This window comes from Plecotus auritus, assembly GCF_963455305.1.
Source record: "Plecotus auritus genome assembly, chromosome: 5".
Classification (NCBI taxonomy): Eukaryota; Metazoa; Chordata; class Mammalia; order Chiroptera; family Vespertilionidae; genus Plecotus; species Plecotus auritus.
This window is the reverse complement of record NC_137776.1, coordinates 50,154,898-50,173,209: the sequence shown is the minus strand read 5'-3', so window position 1 is coordinate 50,173,209 and position 18,312 is coordinate 50,154,898. Positions and strand designations below refer to the sequence as shown.

The window sequence follows — 18,312 nt, the reverse complement described above, 5'->3', positions numbered from 1 at the left end:
GGAAAGCTGGGAAAATGGAGTGGAATCATAACATTAGCTGGAGGGGAAGAAACTCCTGAATTCAGCTACAAAGATAGCAAGAGCCTTTCAGCAACATTTAAAGAAAATTAGAAATGTGCACCTGTGCCCAGGGCTCCCTTCCTACGATGCACATTTCTAGCCACACCTTGGTTTCACCATCGGCAGGCTGCTTCCTCTGTTCCTCCTCCCTTTGCATTGTCTCAACTCCCTAGCTTCCTACTCTGTTGCTATGGTGCAGTGTACCATCCCTTGAGACTGCCTCAAACCACTCCAAGATATTTTCCTGGGCATCCAAATGATTTCCCCAGGTGCAGATTATGACTTTTGTTTGTCTTAGACTCTTCAAAGCCTTTTTCTTTATTGATTGTTTTAGCCCTCTGCCCCTTCTCTCCTTTCTTCCTATGCCAATCAGCTTGACTCCCCCTTAAGCTTCTTTGTTCATATGAAATGATCTTTATAAGGTTAGGAAAATTTTTATTTTGGCATTTGGCATTAGAAGAACAGATTAAGTTTAAGAGCTCTTATATTTTAATACTAAGGATTTTCATTATATAATTTAATCAAAATTAGCAGTATTAAAAGATTACAGCAAAGACAGAAAAGTAAAATGTATTGATTAACATGTAAGCATGACTATATTATATTTAATCATTTATAAACATACATATATTTATGTAAAATATATAAATTCATGAATAGCATTATTATAATGCTAATTCTGTTTTCCTCCAGGAGGATCAGGATGGAAGTCAAGGTCTGGGCAAGAGAAAGAGGGTCAAACTAAGCAGTAGCACCAAAGGTATTTATATTTTATTTTTAACTTGTATAAAAAGCTTCTAAATACTTAATCACTAAGAACACTTGATTGGCTATCTGTATTGACATCTGAGGTATGTTTGAAAGGAGAGTTATTTAATTTGTTGAATAATGGAGAAACTGTTTTTAGGGGGTGATTGTGGGGGACCTCAAAAGCAAGTAAAACCCTTACTAATGGGATTTTGTTATATGTTTTTTTAAAATAAAATGTTTATTATCATTTTTGAGCCAGAAAAATAGAAGTCATTTCATTAATTCTTTGATTTGGAGCCCGTGTTTTAGGTGTACAGTTTTAATTTGGATTACATCTTTTTATAATCTGGTGTGTGCATTTTAAAGTGAAAAATGACAAATAAGGTAGAGATGGTGAAAGAGAGAATGTGAATAAATGTATGTGCCCTGACTGGGGATCAAACTAGTGACGTCTTGGTGCATGGGGTGATGCTCAACTACTGAGCAACACTGGCTAGGCAATTGAGTACTGGTTTCTAGTTGGCAGCCTGTACTTTGGATTTTTTGCCATGATCAAAAGTTTAACATGGTCTATTGTCTGGGTTAATATGGTCTCTTAGAGTCTTCAGAGGTTAAAATAATATTTTGATGAAAAGAAGCTCCTTATTTCTGGTGCTGATTAAGTATATCTTGTGGAATATTTAGGACTGCATGGAAAGGTGGAGCAAGCGGGTAGTTTTAGTTGAGGCTCGTTTTGTAAGTGTTCTTAGTTACTTAGGCTGCTGCATTTAACTTGTGGGCTACTAGCAAAGGGTATGAAATTTGGCCTGCAGTCCAGGATGCAAACATACTAGTACAATCATGCGTTCCTTCTCCCTGGCGCAGCAGAGAAGCTGTGATGCCTGAAAAAATAGAAACCCATATGGCTACCGGCCCTTTGACTTACTCGAGTTGTCCATGTTTTTACCTGAGTCCTTGAGATACATCTGAGTTGGGGTAGACTCATTACCTGAGGGAGATGTGGTGTGAACACATTACTCAACAATAGAAGAACTGTGAAATTGGGTAGGGTTAACTGAAAAAACTCTACAAGGTTATCCTGCAAGACAACTTGCACTGTAATGTCGTTATGGCTGTACCTGCATATTTTGGTGCATGTGATACTGTTTTCTTCAAATCTGTCATCTAGTTCCAGTTCCTGCTTAAGCACCATCACTGAGCTAGTCTGCTCACAGTTGATATTTGCTATATCCTTTTGATGTCCTTACATAGAGATGATGATTCAGAGCAGTAGCCCAAGATCGTTTGCTCCAACAAAGATAAATAGTCAGAATTAGTTCATTTTTAGGGGGAAAATTGGAGAAAGTGAAAGAGATAGCTAAAGTATTAAACATATTTGGTTCATATACATGTTGAGATGTTTCTGTTGACTAAGTATGGCAAGGATTCAGAGATTAGCAAGAGACAGCCTTAGCCTTCAAGGAGTGGCAATTGGTTTTAGAAATAGGCTTTCCAGTAGATATTTTATCCCCCTTTGAATACTTTATTAGAAAGGGGCATTGTATACATGAAGAGGAACTCTTGAGCCTAGTGCAAGTAAGCGTATTTAACACTTTTTATACTTTGTCTGGTATATTTTTACTAGAAAAAAGTAAATGCTTCTGTATGCTATAGTAAGCAATGCATTAGTAATTATTCTTTCTGGTGAAGTTAGTATTTCTTTTATGAAGGATAATTTTGAAGAAATACTGAATTTGTGAAGATTTCCCCTCTCTTTTTAAAAATTAAAAAAATTAGATTTGGACTTTATGTCCTTAATAGTATGTTTTTAGCTTAAAACCATCATTACCATCTAGTTAGTTAATTAGTTAATTAATTTAAATTTATTGGGGTGACATTGGTCAACATGAATGTAAATATAGGTTTCAGGTGTGGGTTTCTATGTTTGGGGTTGATGGGTTATTAATTATAGTAAGGTTTAAGTGAAATGAGAAACTTAAATCATTAGACGATAAATTTTTTTTTTTACACAGATCAATCCATAATGGATGTTTTGAAACATAAAAGTTTCCTAGAAGAACTATTGTTTTGGACTATAAAATATGAATTCCCCCAGAAGATGGTAACTTTCTTACTCAATATGCTTCCAGATCAAGAATATAAGGTATATACATTTCCCCCGCTTCCTTTCTGAACTTTGCTCCCTATTCTTTGCCCTTCCTCTACTAAATTTTAAAAATATAATTCTCAGCTGTGGCTTATTGTATTGTAGCTCTGAGGACTGATATAACACTGTGAAAGAGATAGGGTCTACAGAAGAAGCATAGTATCAAAGATCTGTGGCAAAGCACCACTGTTAAACAGAATTCCTAAGGGTTGCCTTTCTGCATAGAACTTGATCCAAAGGAAATGCTGGGTGACAAACATAAAAACAATTGCTCAAATAAATATGTTGTTACAAATTCTTTGAAGGAGAGGTACAGATGCTATGAGTATGTGTAATGGGGCCAATTGAATTTAGAGTGTGGGGTTAGGCATGGGAAAACATGGGATTAGTAGCTGCCTGCCATAAAGTTAAATACAGAACAGTTATTGACTAATGTACTCATGTAGGTAGATGAAGTCTCTAGTCCCAGGGTGTCTGGACCCACCTGTTACTACTGTATAGTTATGGCAAAGTGACATAGCCTAGTGTATGAAAAAGAAAATGCATCCTGCTGTAGTTCTTTTTATGGCTTAGGAAATAAGGCCTCTTTAGGAGTAACACTTTAATAATGCCATTGTTTGGTGACTTCATAACTGCTTATAAAAATAACAGAGGAAATAAATGTACATGTTACACAGAAAGGATAGTCAGATTAGTGGTCAGCTTTCCAAACAAATAGGAGAAGATGTTTCTTTTGGAGTAATCACATTGACTCACTTGTTAAGTTACATGAAACCTGTGATAGTTTTTAGCTGAGACTTTAGATTTTGTTTTTAAAGTAGGTAGCACAGAACAAAGAGAAATACTTTGACAATAAATTGATTTATTTATGAGCATAGTGAGAATTTGTATTTTAAGCTGTGGTATTTGTAATTGCTTTAAAATTTTAATAATTTAAAATGCCTATTAATTTTTTTAACCATCAAAATATTTTGCTGATGTTTCAAAAAATGGGGAAATATGACTTAAGACTGCTCTCATCATTGAAATTATTTTTTCAATTACCTTGGACATCATCACAAACTAATAATAGTTTAATATGATTAGTATAATATATTGGAAAATGTGTAATAAAAGTCAAAGTTAAACTAATGTGTTTTTTTTCTATTTAAAACATTTACAGGTTGCTTTTACAAAAACTTTTGTTCAGCATTATGCTTTCATTATGAAAACACTGAAAAAAAGTCATGAATCAGACACAATGTCTAACAGAATTGTTCATATTAGTGTTCAGTTGTTCAGCAATGAGGAGCTAGCAAGACAGGTAACAGAAGAATGTCAGCTGCTGGATATTATGGTCACTGTGCTATTATACATGATGGAAAGTTGCCTTATTAAAAGTGAGCTACAAGGTAAACTCAGAATTATTTTCACTAGTTTTATTAGTATACTTTGTATACCTAGTCTTAAAACTTCCTTGTATGTTTAAAAATAGCTTTCAAATATTATAAAATAGTATGTATTTGTAAAAGAAATTTTTGGAAAATTTTCAGTAACATTTAAAATAAAACTTTAAAATCACCTGCAATTTAGAAGCCCCAGTAACCTAGTGGATAAGGCATTGGCCTCCTAAAATCACCTGTAGTTTTGTTATTCACAAATAACTTGTTAACATTTTGGGATATTTTCTGTCATTTTGTATGATAATATATTTATATGTATATATACATACATACTTAAAATATGTTACCATAGTGTACATGTCAAGAATATGTGTTTTCATGGTTGCAGGTATTAATATTATATGGCTTTACTATAATTTAAACATTTTCTAATTAGATATGTTCCTTTTTTTAATCATAACATTTTTACTACCAGCCTCAGACATTTTACTATACCTATACTTTTTATAATGTAAAAGTTGAATAAATCTTGACTTTTCTGTGCTGCCATAGTGAGATCTTTGATTTTCTTATTTTGTGCCCACTATATGGTTGATACTCCTCAAATTGCCGTATATTTCTAGGACCTTATCACATTCTCATTTCTCTGTAGTCTTTCATCTTGACTTTACTTCCCTGTAATAATGTATATTATGTGAGTGTTTGCTATGTATTAGGCACTGTGTGAATACTATTTGTATGCTGTTTTAATTAAACTTCTGAACAACTCTCTGAGATTGACATTGTTGCTATCCCCACTTTAAAGATGAGTAAATTGAGGCTTAGTGAAGTTAAGGTGTATACTCTATGGCAAATAATGCCATAGAGTGAGTATACAGCTAGTAAATGACAGAGCCAAGATTCAGAATTCATATCCTCTGATTCAGAATCTTTGTTCTTCACGATGACACAGCCAGGCCAACATTGATAAGACTGTGTCTTCTCTTGTAGGCACCTGGAGTTAACCTTTAAAATAACAACAACCAGTACTTCAGATTAAATCTTAGGACATTCCCGTTTTCTGTAGTTGAGACTTGCTTTGTCCCACTGTTGCCTCCTCCTGCATATCAGCTCTTACTGTCTGTTTTCAGATGTGATACCATAGCCTGAAAATTGATGCATGCTCAGTGCAGGGCACATGCTTTATGTGTAACATTAGCTAGCTAATAATTATGATAGCTACTATCTTTGGTGCACTAGTGAGTGCTATGCTCTTTTCTTAGTACTTTATGTGTATTATAAATATTGCTTTCTCTATTTTATAGATGAGGCAATTATGGCTTAGGTTGTTAAATCAATAATTTATAATTTTACAGCTGTAAAGTGGTACAGCTGGGTGTTTGACTTCAAAACTCATACTTTTGCCCACTATGGGACTGTTTTCCCATAGTAGGTATAGTGGGAGAATAATACATTTTATACATTAAGCAATATACCTCTTCACTTCTTTAAAGGAAAATTTAAAATCCACTTTGTGTTATAGTTTTTCTATCTTCATGTAAGACGACCTTTTATTTCTTAGAGATTTAACTATACATATTGCTCTTTTATTTTTGAAAAGGCCTTTTAAAAATAGTATTTTTATTTTATAAACTAGAAAACTTTAAATTTAGAAGTATCCGCTCTTTTGAAAAGAACCTGGAGTCTATTTTGTTGACTAAATGATTCTGCTGTGCTTACATTATATGGTTTTATTTGGTCTACAAAGAGGAATATTTGGGAAGAAGATGTATATGCATCTGCCTCCCATTTTTTTTTCCATAGGCAACTTTCCAGAGAGAGTTTTAAAATTTGTTTTGTTATCTCTAATCACTCAATAACCCACCTCAATCTAGTGTCTGCTTCCATCATTCTGTTGTTCTTTCTAAAATTGTCGACGACTCCAGTAGCCACATATCATATGTTCCCAAAACAGCCCCAAATTATGCCTGTTGTTCTGATATAGTTATTAATACAATCTCTTCTAGTCTCAAAAGAGTCCCAGTTTATCTAATAAATTACACTGTAGCCCTTTCTATGGTCTACATCAGGGGTGAGGTATCTTTTTTCTGCCAAGGGCCATTTGGATATTTATAACATCGTTCTTGGACCATGCAACATTATCAACTTAAAACTTAGCCTGCTATATTTGGTCAAACATTTAATTAACTCACCACTCATGCCTTGGCAGGGCCAGACCAAATGACTTCCAAGGGCCAGATGTTCCTCACTCCTGGACGTGATGAAGAAACCAGTGGCCACTCTTTGGACCTTATCTTGTTTAATTTTCAGTAGCGTTTCACACTATTTATTTTCTGCTCTTTTTGTGGCCCAATACTCTTTTCTACTTGTCATATTGATGTTGGTGTTTCTTGGCACTTGGTCCTGATGTCTCTGCTCTTCTCATTTCCCCCATATTTTGTGAAATCATATTGCATGGTCTTATTTGTTTTCTATATATACTTCCCTTTTAGTGCTGGAAATTGGTCTGTCCTAGAAATTCTTGCACAAGTTGAATGTTCTAGAAGCTAAATAGCTATATGTAACTTTTCTAAGATCTTTATTTTTTATTTTTTTTAAAATATATTTTATTGATTTTTTGCAGAGAAGAAGGGAGAGGGATAGAGAGTTAAAAACATCGATGAGAGAGAAATATCAATCAGCTGCCTCCTGCACACCTCCTACTGGGGATGTGCCCACAACCAAGGTACATGCCCTTGACTGGAATTGAACCTGGGACCTTTCAGTCCGCAGGCCGACGCTCTATCCACTGAGCCAAACCGGTTAGGGCAAGATCTTTAAATACAAATGTATTTTTTCTAGTAGTAAATTATACTATTTCTAAGCCCAGGTCTAAAATTATCTTTAGCTGCTATGCTGTTTTTTCTACTTTCTCACTCTCTCTCTATCAAGCCTGCTTCATTTCCGTTATCTTTTGTGTGTATGTATGTATGTGTATATGTGTGTGTGTATGAGTACACAAATTTATGTTTTGGTACCACTGCATAATCATCTACACAGCTGCCCCACCTAAAAACCTAGGAGCATTTCTGAGTTCTTGTTGCTCCTTGGTGATATATAGCGACTTGGTAATATAGTCTAAACATCTTAAAACAGTCACTTCTCTTTGTCTCTGTATCTTCATGTCACCACCATAATTCAAACGATTATTATCTCTAGGCCTCTGCCACTAGTTATCACTACCATTCTTTAGTCACTCTCCACGCTACACATCTTATCATGTCCCCTTTCTTACCACCTTGTCACCCTCCAGTGGCTTGCCATTCTCTCTACATGAACTTCAAACTCCTGAAGCTGATTTATAAGGGTCTCTAGCCTCATTTCTGCCACCTATTATTTGCATTCTTTGTCTCAGTGATTTTATCTTTTTAAAAAAATAATTTTTTATTGATTTCAGAGAGGAAGGGAGTGGGAGAGAGTTATATAAATATCAGTGATGAGAGAGAATCATTGATTGGCTGTCTCCTGCATGCCCCACACTGGGGACCAAGCCTACAACTCAGGCCTGTGCTCGGACTGGGAATCTAACCATGCCCTCCTGGTTCATAGGTCGATGCTCAACCACTGACCCATGCCAGCTGGGCCTCTTTTTATTTTTTTACAGCTTTGTCTTCTTAGAACACCATTTCCTTCTCTATCCCTAATTTCTTTGGCTAATCCTAATTCTGTATATTTCAGTTTAAATATCTCTTCCTCAGGAGAGTCTTTTCCTGAATTGTAGACTAGTTTTATTTGTTTTTATGACTTCCTGTACTTTTCTTGTTATAATCTCTATCATACACACTGTCTTCTTAGATCTTAATCGCAGTGAAAAGAGAGACTATATAAGTTTTTTTAAAAAATATATTTTTATTGATTTCAGAGAGGAAGGGAGAGGGAGAAAGGGATAGAAACATCCATGATGAGAATCATTCATCGGCTGCCTCTTGCACACCACTACTGGGGATCTAGCCTGCAGCCCAGGCATGTGCCCTGACTGAGAATCTAACTGTGACTTCCTAGTTCGTAGGTTGATGCTCAACCACTGAATCACACTGGCTGGGTGAGACTATAAAAGTCTTGATCTATTTACCACTTTAATCTCAAAGCTTAATAGACTACCTGGTCCTCAGTAGGTGCTCAATAAATAATTGTTGATGAATGACTCTCATTTAACATTGAATCATTACTCTCTAGTGACAGAAGTACGCAGGTAAAAATTGAAGTACTAATCATTTTATTTCATTAAAGATTCTAAGGTGTTTGTCACAAGATTAATATTTAAAGTAGTGTCAAGAAAAATAGTGATTTTGAGTAATTATATTCCGTTTTTAATGAAATAGGACAGTGATCAATGTTTAAATATATTAAAATCCCAGCATCCCTAAGCACTCTCCCATCAATATCAATGGCTCACAACTACAGTGGCCATAGTTGTCAGTCAGAGGGCTTTTCTGAATCTCAGGTGTGGGTTATTTATAGAAAGCCCCTTACTCCCTATTCCTCATTGTTGTACCCTCTCTCATCCTATTGAGCAGCACTAAAAGAGAGTATACTTAACTTTGTGGGTCCTGTTCTTATATATAGTTAAATTTCAGTGTGATAAGAGTCCCCTTACTTGCCTCAAGTTCAGCAGTAAAGGCATCATAGTTGAGACTCAAATTCCACATGCTCATTTAGTTCTTATTTGTTTAAGTTCATACCTTGCAAAAATTAAAACAGATACAAATCTTGCTAAAAGAAAGCAAGAATTCATATTAAACATCAAGAGTAGGAAAAATAATTTCATAGACTGAAACCCAAATTTAATGTATGGAAATTAAGAGGTTCAGTAGAAGCCCTCCTCACTTATGAGTTTGACAAGTAGGTGGTTAGTTGAAAAAGTTGGTTAAAGTGAGGAATCATTATAAATGATACATACTGCCCTGGCTAGTTTGGCTCAGTGGATAGAGCGTCGGCCCTTGGACTGAAGGGTCCTGGGTTCGATTCTGGTCAGGGGCATGTATCTTGGTTGTAGGTGCGATCCCCCATCCCGGTCCAGGAGGCAACCAATCGATGTGTCTTCTCCCATCTGTGTTTCTCTTTCTGTCTTTCCCCCTCCCTTCCACTCTCTCAAAAAAAAAAAAAAAAAAAAAAAAATCAATGGGAAAATATCCTCAGGTGAGGATTAACAACAAAAAGATACGTTATCTTAAACAATGCATTTTAACCTAAAACATAGAAATGCATGCTCCTTCTCCAGTCCTTTAATTTGGGGCAAAGCATTTTTGGGTATTGTTTCCTTGACCGGAGTTCTTCGTCTTTCTTATATATATCACATCTGTAAAGCATCATCTGTGATTTTCAGTTTCAGTTTCTTTAAAGTAGAATAGGAACATTAGACCTTAGTGGCTTCACTACGTTTAAAAATCTTTCTAGGCTTTTATGATTTTTTTCCCTCCAAGATTTTTTAGCATTTTCTCAGGCACCTTTATTGTCTCTTAAAAGCTTATGATCCAGTTTTTGTAATGTTTCTCTCTATGCTTTCATATTTCATCAGTTTATATACTTTTAATTTAAGTTTTCTAATTATAATAAAAACAACAATTTACATGAACAGAAACAAAAACTGGCTCTGGATAAGCATTTACATACTTGGCTTTTATACTAGGTTTTTATACCAAGCATTCTGTAAATTATGGTTATTAGGATATTTTACAGTGGGATTAGGGGGCTTGTTTGTCCAGTGAATCAGTTTAATTGGAATTGGTTAAGAGAGCTAATGCATTTATGTGATAACTTCTATTAGTAAAGATTTTGTAAAGAAAAAAAAAAAGATTTTGTATAAGCATACTGCCTCCCCAACAATGTATTTAAATTTTGAGGATTTTGTCCTGGCCTAGTAGATCAATTGGTTATAGCATCATTCCGATATGCCAAAGTTGTGGGTTCATTCTCTGGTCTGGGCACATACAAGAAGCAACCAATGAATGCATAAACAACAAAGCAATGTCTCTCTCTGTCTGCCTCCTTCCTTCCCTCCTTTTTTCTCTCTCTCTCAAATAAAAAATAACATTTAAAAACTGAAACTAAAAAATGTTTTTGAGGACTTTTTTAAGGCTAAAGTTTATGTGTGTTTTCTGTCTTTCATTTTTGAAATACTGTTTTTGCTAAGTAATTGTATTTACATATTCTTTGAGAAGAAAGTAATTAAATATATGGTTTAAATCACAGTTTTGATAGCTAAGATGGAATGAGATTAATCTAGGAATAAAAATATTTATTGATTTGGACTGAAATATTGCATTATATCATTGGAATCAAGAAAATAATATGGTTTTATAAACATAGTTAACTCAGTATCATATAACATGTTGGACATATGGTAAACATTATTATAATAATGTGCTAAGTATTATGTTAACATTTCATTTAATTCCCTTAAGATAGTGTCTTTTTCCATTTTACAGATGTGGAAATTGATTCAGAGTCTAACATGCTTAAAGCCATATAGATATTAAATGGCAAACTAGGTTTGAATTTAGGTGTCTCTGAATCTAAAGTGTATAATCTATATCCTTGTAAAGTTTTTTTTTAAACTTATTTTTGGGCTGTGTGTGTTTGTTTTAGATGAAGAAAATAGTTTACATGTGGTAGTGAACTGTGGAGAAGCGTTACTGAAGAATAACACTTATTGGCCTCTTGTCAGTGATTTTATTAATATTCTTTCTCATCAAAGTGTGGCTAAGAAATTTTTGGAGGACCATGGTCTGTTAGTTACATGGATGAACTTTGTATCTTTCTTTCAAGGTATGAATTTTATTTTTTTGTTAATTTCTTTAGTTTATCAAATGCCTAATGTGGAGCTGTCAACTACTAATTAAAAGATTATTTGGGTTACATGTGAAGTGTCTCATTTTAATTAATTGATATTTGTAAATACTTTAATAAAGTATTCATGAAGATACATCAGAGTTAAAAAATGTCAAAATATGAAAAAGGAAACAGGAGAATAAGAATGCAATTTTTTAGTATTTTAAGCCATTATTCTGGAAGTTTCTATTTTCTAAGATTCATAATGCTTTCATAAAAATTTCAACTATCATCAATTAAAATAATTTTGACTTTTTAATTTAATACATTCAATTATGTTATATAAGAGATAATTTGCAAAGTATTTATAAGAAAATCTAGTTTGTAAAGAATTCCAAAAGGACTAGATTGTTGTATTTTTAATAATTTACTTATTTCTATACATATTGCTATTTGTGTGTATATTAGAATATGTTTGGTACTAGGAAGTATTTTATTTGATTTTTAATAGGAAATCTTATTTTCATTAAAGGGTTTATATCTGTTTTAATTTTTGTAAGGTATGAACTTAAACAAGCGAGAACTAAATGAGCATGTGGAATTTGAGTCTCAGACCTACTATGCTGCCTTTGCTGCTGAACTTGAGGCCTGTGCACAGCCAATGTGGGGGCTTTTATCACATTGTAAAGTGAGGGTATGTTAATTTTTGTTAATTTCTCAATACCTTTACAATAATTAATTAAGAAAAAAGATGTGAAAACATTTATTTGTATACGTGTATAATAAGGTTGCAATGTTTAGTTCTGAACTCACCTCTATGAAAGCTGACTTGAGACAGTAACTATTTTTCTTAGGCAGGCTGGACTTCATTTATATTACCAGATCTTTCCAGCCTTCCCTTGTTGTGAATATAAATCTCTACACTCATCTTTATTGTTTCATTTTACCCATTATCAGTTAGTTGCCTGATTCGTCTTGTCTTTCAAGGGATGAGGATAGTTATCAGTAAAGTTTACACTTTTAAGATTCCAAGCACAAAATCAGCATACATTTTATACAAATTACAGTTGTTTCTAAACAAAATCTAAGGGTAACATAGCAGCAACATAAATTCTTTTAATTGGATAAGAAAAAGCTTATTTGTAATTGTGTGTATTTATGTCTTTCTATACAAATACATATTTTACTTTTGTATTTTGAACTATTGGTTTGATGGGACTGCAGAATCCTTGGATAATCCAGAAAAATGGAATTCCCTGATCCTTAAACTAAGAACTTGACTAAGATTTTGCTATATGGATACCAGTAAGTCCAGCCTGTTAGCCTGTACCAATAAGCATGCTGGACAAGATTTTATAGCGGAAATATTTTGAAACTCGGGATTCCAGTTGGGCTCTGCCTCTTTCTACATAGGTGATTTGGCCTGCTCACTTTAAACTATTTGAACTTCACAGTTTCAGTCTTTATCCTTATTTTTAAAAAAAGCAAAACGAAGGACAGCAAAGCCTGAACTTCTTCACAAGGTTATTATGAGGCTCTCTTCCATATACTCTTTAGGTGTATGTGTTTCTTTAAGCAGATTTATATTTTCTCTCATGACTTCAGCTATTTTCTAAATGCAGATGACTCACAACTTGATTGCTGTCCTGCTAGGTTCAAATTTCCAACAGCTCTGGCTACTCATGTAGATAGATCTCCTTACATGTTTTCTCAGGTCCCTAACTAACTTCTAAAATCATCTGTTCATACTGCGTCCTTTATGTTACTTAATGGTATCTTAAATGATGCAATAGCTAATATATAAACCTTCTCCCATTGCTGTACCAGCCTTGTTTAACCTGTATAAGATGCCATGAATTCTCTTTTCCATTCCAGAAATATCTCCCTCCCACTTCTTTCCTCAGTCTTAATTCATTTCTGTACATTTAAAAAATCTGGGTTGTTAAGGCAATTTCTTAACTTGTTTTTTCTGCCTCTGATTCTTCCTTTTGTAATCCATCCCAATACTTAAGTTACTTTTCTAAGTTCTGTGGATATCTCTTCTCTGCTTAAAAATTACTCAACTTCTCATCTGTCTCCAGGATAATGTTTGAGTTTTCTATAGAGGCATTTAAGATTCTACACAATTTGCCCTCAACTTGTTTCTCTTAATTCATCTTCCTACCTACTTGCCTTCATTGGATTACCATTCCCCAGCATGCAATGTTCTTTTTAAAAAATTTAACAGTCCTGTCTTGTACTTTACTAATTCTTTAAATGTATGGTTCCTTTTTACATACATACACAAACACTTTTATTTATTTATTTATTTTTTATTTTTAAAAAATATATTTTATTGATATTTTACAGAGAGGAAGGGAGAAGGATAGAGAGCTAGAAACATCGATGAGAGAGAAACATCGATCAGTTGCCTCCTGCACACCTCCCACTGGGGATGTGCCCGCAACCAAGGTATATGCCCTTGACCGGAATCGAACCCGGGACCCTTCAGTCCGCAGGCCGACGCTCTATCCACTGAGCCAAACCGGTTTCGGCCACAAACACTTTTAAACATAAATACCAAATTCAAGATAATTAGATGGGTAGATAAATTCAAGAAGCCAAATTCAGTATGAAAGAAAAGGACAGTCACCAAATTTTATAAATGATCTTCTGAACACCTTCTCTGGACATTCAGCTTGATATGTTATTTTAAATGTCCCATGTCACATGGTCCACAAGGTTTTCCTTTAGGATTCTGAAGTAATCAGTAGCAATACTTGTTATTAAGATGGGTTCCGTCATCTCCACTTTGACCTTGAGGTGGGACCCACACATAGCAGTCTGTGAATTTGGAGGAAAGTGTTGGTAGAAGTTTACCTGGACTGGGAGCTTTTTTTTTCTTCAATTCATCTCTGCTTTCCTCATATTCATTCTTTGATGTTGAGGGCTCCTCACGTGATGCAGCTGTTTCACCAATCTCTTGATAATCTTTATTCTATTCCACTTGGCTGAGTAGAAACATGTTTCCATGCTGTTTTGTTTCTTTAGAACATGTGAGATCTGTGGGAGGACTTGTTTTCTGCACTGCTTCTTCTGACCCTCTATCCCGATGTAGCTTACTGCTTCTAGCCTCCAGTTATTTTTTTCCTCCACGATCCTTCCTTTTTCAAAAAATTTTATCTTCATTATTGAAAGTATTACAGATGTCCCTCCTTTTTCTCTATTGACCCCTCCACCCAGGACCCACCCCCCAAGGCCATCACCACACTATTGTCTGTGTCCATGTGTTATGCATATATGCACTATACGTTCTTTGGTTAATCTCTTCCCACCTGCCCACCAACCCACCCCTGCCTTTCCTCTGAGATTTATCAGTCTGTTCCATGCGTCAGTGTCTCTGGATCTATTTTGTTCATCCATTTATTTTGTTTATTAGATTTCACATATGAGTGAAACCATGTGATACTTTATTTGACTTATTTTGCATAGCATAATACTCTCAAAGTGTAACAAATCCCTTTTTTCAGCTGTGTAGTATTCCATTGTGTAGATATACCACAATTTTTTTATTCACTCATCTACTAGTGGGCATTTGGACAGCTTCCAGATCTTAGCTATTGTAAATTGGGCTGCTGTGAACATAGGGGTGCATATATTCTTTCTGAGTAGGATATTCTACTAGAAGTGGAATCACTGGTCAAATAGCAGTTCCATATTTAATTTTTTGAGGAAACTCCACAGTGGCTGCACCAGTCTGCGTTCCCACCAGCAGTACACTAGGGTTCCCTTTTCTCCATGTCCTCGCCAGCACTTGTCACTTGTTGATTTGTTGATGGTAGCCATTCTGACAGCTGTGAGGTGATATCTCATAGTTGTTTTAATTTGTATCTTTCTGATGATTAGTAGTCCTAAGCATTTTTTTTCATATCTCTTGTCCACTTAGGCGAGGTGCTTTGCCAAATTTTTAATTAGATTGTTTCTCTTCCTTTTGTCAAGTTGTATGAGTTCCTTACATATTTTGGAAATTAATCCCTTATCAGATATATCATTGGCAAATATATTTTCCCATACAGTGGGCTCCCTTTTCATTTTGTTGATGGTTTCTTTTGCTGTGGATAAGCTTTATATTTTGATGTAGTTCCATTTGGTTATTTTCTCCTTTGTTTCCCTTGCCCTAGGAAATGTGTCTGTAAACATATTGTTATGGGAGATGTCTGAGATTTTGCTGCCTATGGTTTCTTCTAGGAATTTTATGGTTTCACAACTTATGTATAATTCTTTTATTCATTTTGTGTTTATTCTTGTATACAGTATAAGTCAGTGGTCTAGTTTATTTATTTTTGCATGTACCTATCCGATTTTCTCAACACCATTTATTGAAGAGACTTTCTTTACTCCATTGTATGCCTTTGCCTCCATTGTCAAATATTAATTGAGAATAATTGTTTGAGTCGATTTCTGGGTTCTCTGTTCTGATCCATTGATCTGTTCTTGTGCCAGTACCAGGCTGTTTTGATTACAATAGCTAAGTTTGTTGTGGCTATTTGTAGTCTTTTTTGGTTCCATATAAATTTTTGGAGTATTCTAGATCTGTGAAATATGCCATTGATATTTTAATAGGGATTGCATTGAATCTATAGAATGCTTTGAGTAGTATGAACTTTTTAATGATGTTAATTCTATCAATCCATGAACAGGTATATTCTTCCACTTGTTTTTATCTTCCTCTCTTTTCAATGTCCTATAGTTTTCTGAATACAGGTATTTTACCTCCTTGGTTAAGTTAATCTTAATTTTTTGTTGGAATGGTAAATGGGATTTTTAAAAAATTTCTCCTTCCGTGAGTCCATTATTGGATAAAAATATTGATTTCTGGATGTTAATTTTGTATCCTGCTATATTGCCAAATTCATTTATTAAATCTAGCAGTTTTTTGGTGGAATCTTTAGGGTTATATATGTACAATATCATATCATCTGTGAATAATGACAGTTTTTCTTTCTTTCTGATTCTCCTTTTCTTTCTCCTCTTTCCCCTCCTCTTCTACTTTAGGCTCAGCCTTCATTTCATTAGAATTGGAGGGAGTTCAGGATGCTGGGGTGGGGGAGTATCTTTCCTACTGTTTCAGTTTTTAATTTGAACTTGCGTCCTTCTTTCATGACACCAAAGAAAGGAAGATGTAAACTTTTTAGCTTATTTTTCAGCATCTATATTCTGACTTTCAGTCCTTTTTAGTTCCAGAATCTCTGCTGGCTTTACAGTTTTTGTCAGCCCTTTAAGCCTCTGTTGTTCTTTCCTCATTTCAAAAGTTCTCAGGTGAAGTTTCTTCCAGGACACATCATCCAGTGCATTCCCTGTTCATTTAAGACATGAACTCATCTAAAGAGTCCTGAGATAGTGACTCTGATAGAGCTTTGCTTGAGGCTTTCAGTCTCTCAGAAATTTCAGAGTTCTTTTTCAGCATCATTTAACTTTGCAACCAATGATTCAGAGGTCTCTGGCTTCTCATCAAATCTTTCCAGCCTTCTTCATTTGATCCAGAAGCTTCTTCTCAACCAGGCCAGTCCAGTCAAGAAATGTGTCATCATTATTGTCATAAAAGTCTGCATCTTCTCAGTTCTTCACTTTCCTTTTGTGAAACACTATCTCCTGCCTCAGAAATCCCAAAGTATTGAGGATTGGACAGGCTTCCAGTGAGCACTGGATCATTGCTTCTTTTTTCTTTCCCGCGTGTACGGCCTCAGCCACCAGTTGTTTTCCAGTGGAATCATCCACAGGTAATCTAACCCTGTAGAGCCAAGTGCTGTGTCCCTGTTTATCAAATTCATATTCTATTTCTTGGTCAAAAAAAACCTTTGGAGAGCCAACAGTTTTGAGGATCACTTTGGGTTATGAAGCTGAGGTTATGTAATAATGAGAAATCATTGTTTCCAGGCAGTAGTTTATTTATATATTTTAAATTATTTACTTCAGAGAGGAAGGGAGAGGGAGAGAGAGATAGATACATCAATGATGAGAGAGAATTATTAATCGGCTGCCTCCTGCATGCCCCACACTGGGGATTGATCCTGCAACCCGGGCATGTGCCCTGACTGGGAATTGAACCGTAACTTCCTGGTTTATAGGTTACGCTCAACCACTGAGCCACGCCTACCGGGCAGTAGTTTATTTTGATTTTTTTTTTTAGCTTTGAAGGCCAGGATTGCAATGTGTTAAGGTTCCCTTAATCTATGAAGTGAGAGAACAGAGAGAAAGCAAGCTCATATTATCCTGGTAGTATCTGAGACAGTAGTGTCTTGGTCCTAGATAAGATGCTCTCTGGAGCACTTACAGTTTGCCAGACATGGTTCTTTACACTGTATTCTTTAGGTTATATTCTTATTTAATCCGCATACCATCTCTTATGAAGTAAATAGTCTCATCCCTTTCTTTCATAGGTTAAATAACTTGTCCAAGTTCACAAAACTACAAGTGAAAGCTGAGTTTGAAAACAAATCCATTTGATTTCACAACCAGTGCTCTTTACCACTTTATTATAATTGTCTTTTAAGCAAGAATGTCTTTAGCAGCAGTGTTGTCAGGTTTTAGAAATGTAAACTAGAAGAAAGAATATTATTTAAGGGGGAAAAAAAGCTATTTCTTTGTGTTTGTTTTCTCTAATTAGAAAATGGAAAACTAAAAGATTAGCAATCAAAATGGGAACGTCACCTGATAGCTTACTTTGTATGATTGCCCTGAATTCTGTTTGGTTGTTGAAAATGGTAAGAGCTAGTTAAAACAATAGTACTAGATTGTTTAATAATGATAGGATGGATAAAGGATGGCTCATTTCTAGAATATTATTAATTTTTGCTTTTTGAACAGAACAAACAAGCTATAACATCTCCACCTAGTGGCAACTTTGGGTTACTGCATACTTGACAGAAGTGTCTGGCCTTGTCTCTGGGACACTTAACTGCTTGTCAGAAGTAGTGCTAGACTATGACACAGAGCATTTTATTTATTTTTTAAATTTTTTATTTTTTGACACAGAGCATTTTACATACATTATTTCATTTGCTCTTCATAACAGTATTAGGAAGTAATACTAAAGTAGTATTCCCATTTTTACATATGAAGAAACAGAGACTCATACAATTTAAGTAAATTGCCAAAGATAATAAACTAACAACTAGTTAGCAT

At 34.8% G+C, this 18,312-nt stretch overlaps 1 protein-coding gene across 1 annotated transcript in view; it reads left to right on the top strand.

Moving 5' to 3' along the window:
* Window positions 1–18,312, top strand: part of UBR3 (ubiquitin protein ligase E3 component n-recognin 3) — a 185,655-nt gene that overhangs the window by 60,663 nt on the left and 106,680 nt on the right. The window contains 5 exon segments of the mRNA XM_080667973.1: window positions 754–820; window positions 2,823–2,953; window positions 4,119–4,347; window positions 10,966–11,145; window positions 11,709–11,842. Of these exon segments, the coding sequence (XP_080524099.1) occupies window positions 754–820; window positions 2,823–2,953; window positions 4,119–4,347; window positions 10,966–11,145; window positions 11,709–11,842 (741 nt within the window).